This window comes from Salvia splendens, chromosome 20, assembly GCF_004379255.2.
Source record: "Salvia splendens isolate huo1 chromosome 20, SspV2, whole genome shotgun sequence".
NCBI classification, from domain to species: domain Eukaryota; kingdom Viridiplantae; phylum Streptophyta; class Magnoliopsida; order Lamiales; family Lamiaceae; genus Salvia; species Salvia splendens.
Window position 1 is genome coordinate 10,362,446 of NC_056051.1, and position 4,194 is coordinate 10,366,639.

The 4,194-nt window shown below is 45.3% G+C and overlaps 1 protein-coding gene across 2 annotated transcripts; it reads left to right on the forward strand.

Annotated features, from left to right (window-relative positions):
* Positions 1 to 661: 661 nt before the first annotated feature.
* Positions 662 to 1,770, forward strand: LOC121781185 (2-oxoglutarate-Fe(II) type oxidoreductase hxnY-like). 2 transcript variants are annotated; one of them, XM_042178901.1, is made up of 2 exons: positions 734 to 790; positions 899 to 1,770. In XM_042178901.1, the coding sequence occupies exon 2, from the start codon at positions 905 to 907 to the stop codon at positions 1,598 to 1,600; it is 696 nt and encodes a 231-aa protein (XP_042034835.1). In that variant the 5' UTR covers positions 734 to 790; positions 899 to 904; the 3' UTR covers positions 1,601 to 1,770. The 2 variants fall into 2 exon arrangements, with proteins under 2 accessions (XP_042034834.1, XP_042034835.1); XM_042178900.1 differs by having other exon boundaries at positions 662 to 1,770.
* Positions 1,771 to 4,194: the final 2,424 nt, after the last annotated feature.

Here is a 4,194-nt window from a genome sequence, read left to right on the forward strand (position 1 = left end):
GAAAGTTCACTGAAGTCCTACGAGCCTTTAACATCAAACTCTGGTGGCGGTTCAGAGAACAGAACTCATTATGGGCCCGTTACATGATGAGAAAATATTGCGCCATATCTTCGCCACTTTCGTCAAGGATCATGGGAAGGAATAGTCCGACGTGGAAGACGCTGGCCAAAGCTAGGGCCCATGCTCACCCGCATATCCGATGGATTGTTGGACATGGTAAGATATACTTTTGGGATGATATATGGCTCGGCAATGTCCCTCTTAGGGGGCTCTGTTTCGACGAGAGAGGTAGCCCTACAACGACCGTCTCGGAATTCATCACGGATGGTGCATGGAACGTCCCCAAACTCCAAGTACTTCATGACCAGGCTGGACTCCCCCAACATATTATTAATCAAATATTCACAACCCCGATCCTACCCGGGGAGCCGGACATCCCGCGATGGACGCTATCACGGCGAGGAGATTTCTCGCTAGCCTCGACGTGGGAGACGACCCGGTTGCCTCAGCCCATCATCCAAGGTCTTGAGGAGATTTGGAAGGCTGGCCTCACAACCTCCATTGCTATCTTCAATTGGAGGCTCATATCTAACCGCATCCCTGTTGACGCAAAGTTACAATGGCGCAAATTTATATTCAGCCAATTGCTACACTAAAAAATGTAGAACTGCAGAAAAAACAAATCAAAGAAATGAATACCCTGATTCCCGAATCTGCTAATATCTCACTTCTGAATTGTATTGACCTTTCCAGTTCAGATGTTCAGCTATCTGTCTCCCTCCTTAAACAGGCATGCTTGGATTCTGGATTCTTCTATGTGATCAATCATGGAATTGATAAGGAATTCATGGATGAGGTCTTCTCTGAAAGCAAAAGATTTTTCAATTTACCCGAGCAGGAGAAAATGAAGCTTCTAAAGAATGAGAAAAGTCGAGGCTATACTCCGTTGTTTGATGAAAACTTGGACCCTGCCAATCAAATTCATGGGGACTATAAGGAGGGATATTACATAGGTATTGAAGTGTCTGAAGATCAGTCTGATGCACAGAAACCATTTTATGGCCCAAACAAGTGGCCATCGGAAGATATTTTGCCCAGGTGGAGGAAAACCATGGAGAAATATCACCAAGAGGCACTAGAGGTATCGAGATCCGTTTCCCGGCTGATAGCCCTTGCACTAGGGCTAGATATCAACTTTTTTGATCAACCGGAAATGCTTGGAAACCCTATTGCAACTTTGAGGCTGCTACATTACGAAGATGATAACTATGGTCTTCAGATATGCAAAGACAAAGATGCTAAGCCTCAGATCTGGGAGTATGTGCCACCATTAAAAGGTGCGTTTATAGTTAATCTAGGTGATATGCTGGAGCGATGGAGCAATTGCTTTTTCAGATCCACGCGGCATCGAGTATTGGGCAATGGCCAAGAGAGATACTCAATAGCATTTTTTGTGGAGCCTAGTCATGAATGCATTGTTGAATGTTTGCCAACATGCCAATCAGAGAAGAATCCTCCAAAGTTCCCTCCAATTAAATGTGAAGATTACATCTCGCAGAAGTATAAAGATACCCATGCCGACCTCAGTTCCTATGCATGATATTATGCATACAAAACAAATGCTCCGGAAAAGCTACTAATGTTGAAGACAATTCTATCCAAACGAGATCCTATGAACATGACTTTCAGTTATCGATGCTTTGATTACTTTGTACATGAAATTTAGTGCGACTCTGTGTTGATGTAATTTAGCTCTACCCACAGTAATTATACATTGTTGAAGACATTCTAGTTATACAAATCTATACCGAGATTGTGGTGAAAAAAAAAAAGTTACAATGGCGCAAGATTGAACTTGCATCTAAATGTCAATGCTGCCCACATAGGCCAAGTACTGAGTCCCTCCAACACCTCTTCATACAAGGCGCAGGTGCGATTAGAGTATGGAGGGAATTCAACGGGTGGTTCGAAGGCTCGACCCCCACTCTCGGGGCGAATGACACGATTCCAACAAGAATTGGAGTTTGGGCGAGAAGATCGCAGCAGCCGGGAAGGAAGCACTCAGCCGAGCCATGCCTTACCTTCTCTTTTGGTTCCTCTGGGCAGAGAGAAATAGAAGCCGCCACCACGATGTTCAATTCAAACCGAGCAATGCGATTTGGAAGGTCCTCACATTCGTCCGAAACAGCATGGCCAATGGCAGGCTCAAGCCGAAGCATTGGATAGGGGTGAAGCTCGGAGTTAGTATTCCAAGCCATGCTGAACCTCAACGGCCACCGCGTCTTGCTATGATGGTTAAGTGGGAACCACCGGATCAGCCCTGGATTAAACTCAACACGGACGGGTCCTTTATTGAAGCAACAGGAAAATCCGGGGGAGGAGGTCTCATTCGAGATCACTTGGGTAAGTTGATTGTCGCCTATGCGCTCCACCTCGAAGCACAATCACCACTTGAAGCCGAGCTGCTCGCCATGCACCACTATTTGAAGCTGGCCTCGGAGCTCGGGAAGCCAATATGGCTTGAATCGGACGACGAGCAAGCACTTAATCTCATCAAAGGGCCAAGCTGGGAGCCTGCTCACACTCGCCAAGTCATGGCGTACATGGCCTTACACAAGCATCTACTCACCCTTCGAACAACCTTAATCCACCAAGAAGGTAATAAGGCAGCTGACTTACTTGCAAAGATTGGCGTGGATATGAGCCACTGTCGAGTTTTGGAGGCCCAAGATATACCGAGAGCCGTCCACGATATCTTTCGAATGGAACAAATGGGGATTCCTAATGTCCGGGTCCGTTCCGAGGAAGAAACATAGGACACTGTAGAGTAGGCGGGTGTCGAGCCAATTATGACACGAGCCCTACTTACTCTTGTGGTGACTTCTTTTTTGATAGTTCTTGTTTTCTGGTTGTAATAGTTATTTGTATCCGTTAGTCTTGTGCTAGGGCAAATGTAACCGAGAACTATTTTTTGATATATAGGGATGAGGGAACCACGAACCCTCCATCGTGAAGGTGTTTGATAAAAAAAAAAGTACTTTCATGAGATTGATGCACCATGTTTTGAGAAAATTCATTGGAAAATTTGTGGTTGTTTATTTTGATGATATTCTTGTCTATAGCAAAAATATGGATGAACATCTTAACCATGTGCGTGCAGTTTTGGATACCTTACGAAAAGAATCATTGTATGCAAATCTCAAAAAGTGTTCTTTTTGCATGGATAAAGTTGTTTTTCTGGGTTTTGTTATAAGTGCTAATGGGATTGAAATGGAAAAGGAGAAGGTGAGAGCTATATTAGAATGGGCAATTCCTCAAAATGTAGCACAAGTTAGAAGTTTTCACGGTCTTGCAAGTTTTTATAGGAGGTTTTTTTTTTAAAAAAAAAAAAGCACCACGAGGGTGGAGGGTTAAGGAGGACCCACTCCTGTGCATTACCAAAGTCAATTGCAACGGACAATCAAAACACCGAATAGCCCGAAAGTGACAATTCGTAACAACCAATTAGAGTACAACGAGGGCCTCCCTATCAACTAGAGTGGTCATCAATGTACTCTTAGCAATCCTATTACAATTAACATGACGGGACCTTCCCATGACAAAACATAACTTCATCCCTCAATTGAGACCCGCAATAGGGATACCCCCGCGATGGATAATCCCTCCCGGATCAAGTTCCTCGATGAAGCCTTCCTTCTCCTGGTCGGGGAGCCCACATGAGACACTCATTGAGAAAGTTCTTGGCTCGTTCGCGCTAGATTCATTTCGATCAAATGAAACCATAGCCACATTGTCCTTTGAGCGCCAATGATTAATGTGTTGAGCCTTGGAGTGCGTTTCTCCCTTACGATCCTTGCCTTTCCTTTTCCGTGACACCAATTGGAACCCATCCTCATCCACACTTGGTTGACTCCCAAAGGACGCTCTTGAGCTCCGCGGATCAGCATCCATTGTGGCCTCCTTGCTCTCCTCTTGGTTGTCACTTTCGTTCTCCTTTTTCGTGTGGTCACTATTCGGTAAGGTGCCAACCCTAGTCGCCGCTTTTGGACGCCACTCTCAGCGAATGGTCTTGGGGACATGGCTAGGATGGAACACCTTTGTTGATGCTCGGTGGACCTTGCCTCCTGCTCGTCCCTTCCTTCCCAATGCATAACATTCATCAATGACGTGCCCAACATGCTTACAATTCTCGCA

What these genes read in the sequence shown, in the direction of transcription:
- LOC121781185 (XM_042178900.1), top strand. Translation starts at nt 692, where the DNA reads ATGAATACCCTGATTCCCGAATCTGCTAATATCTCACTTCTGAATTGT.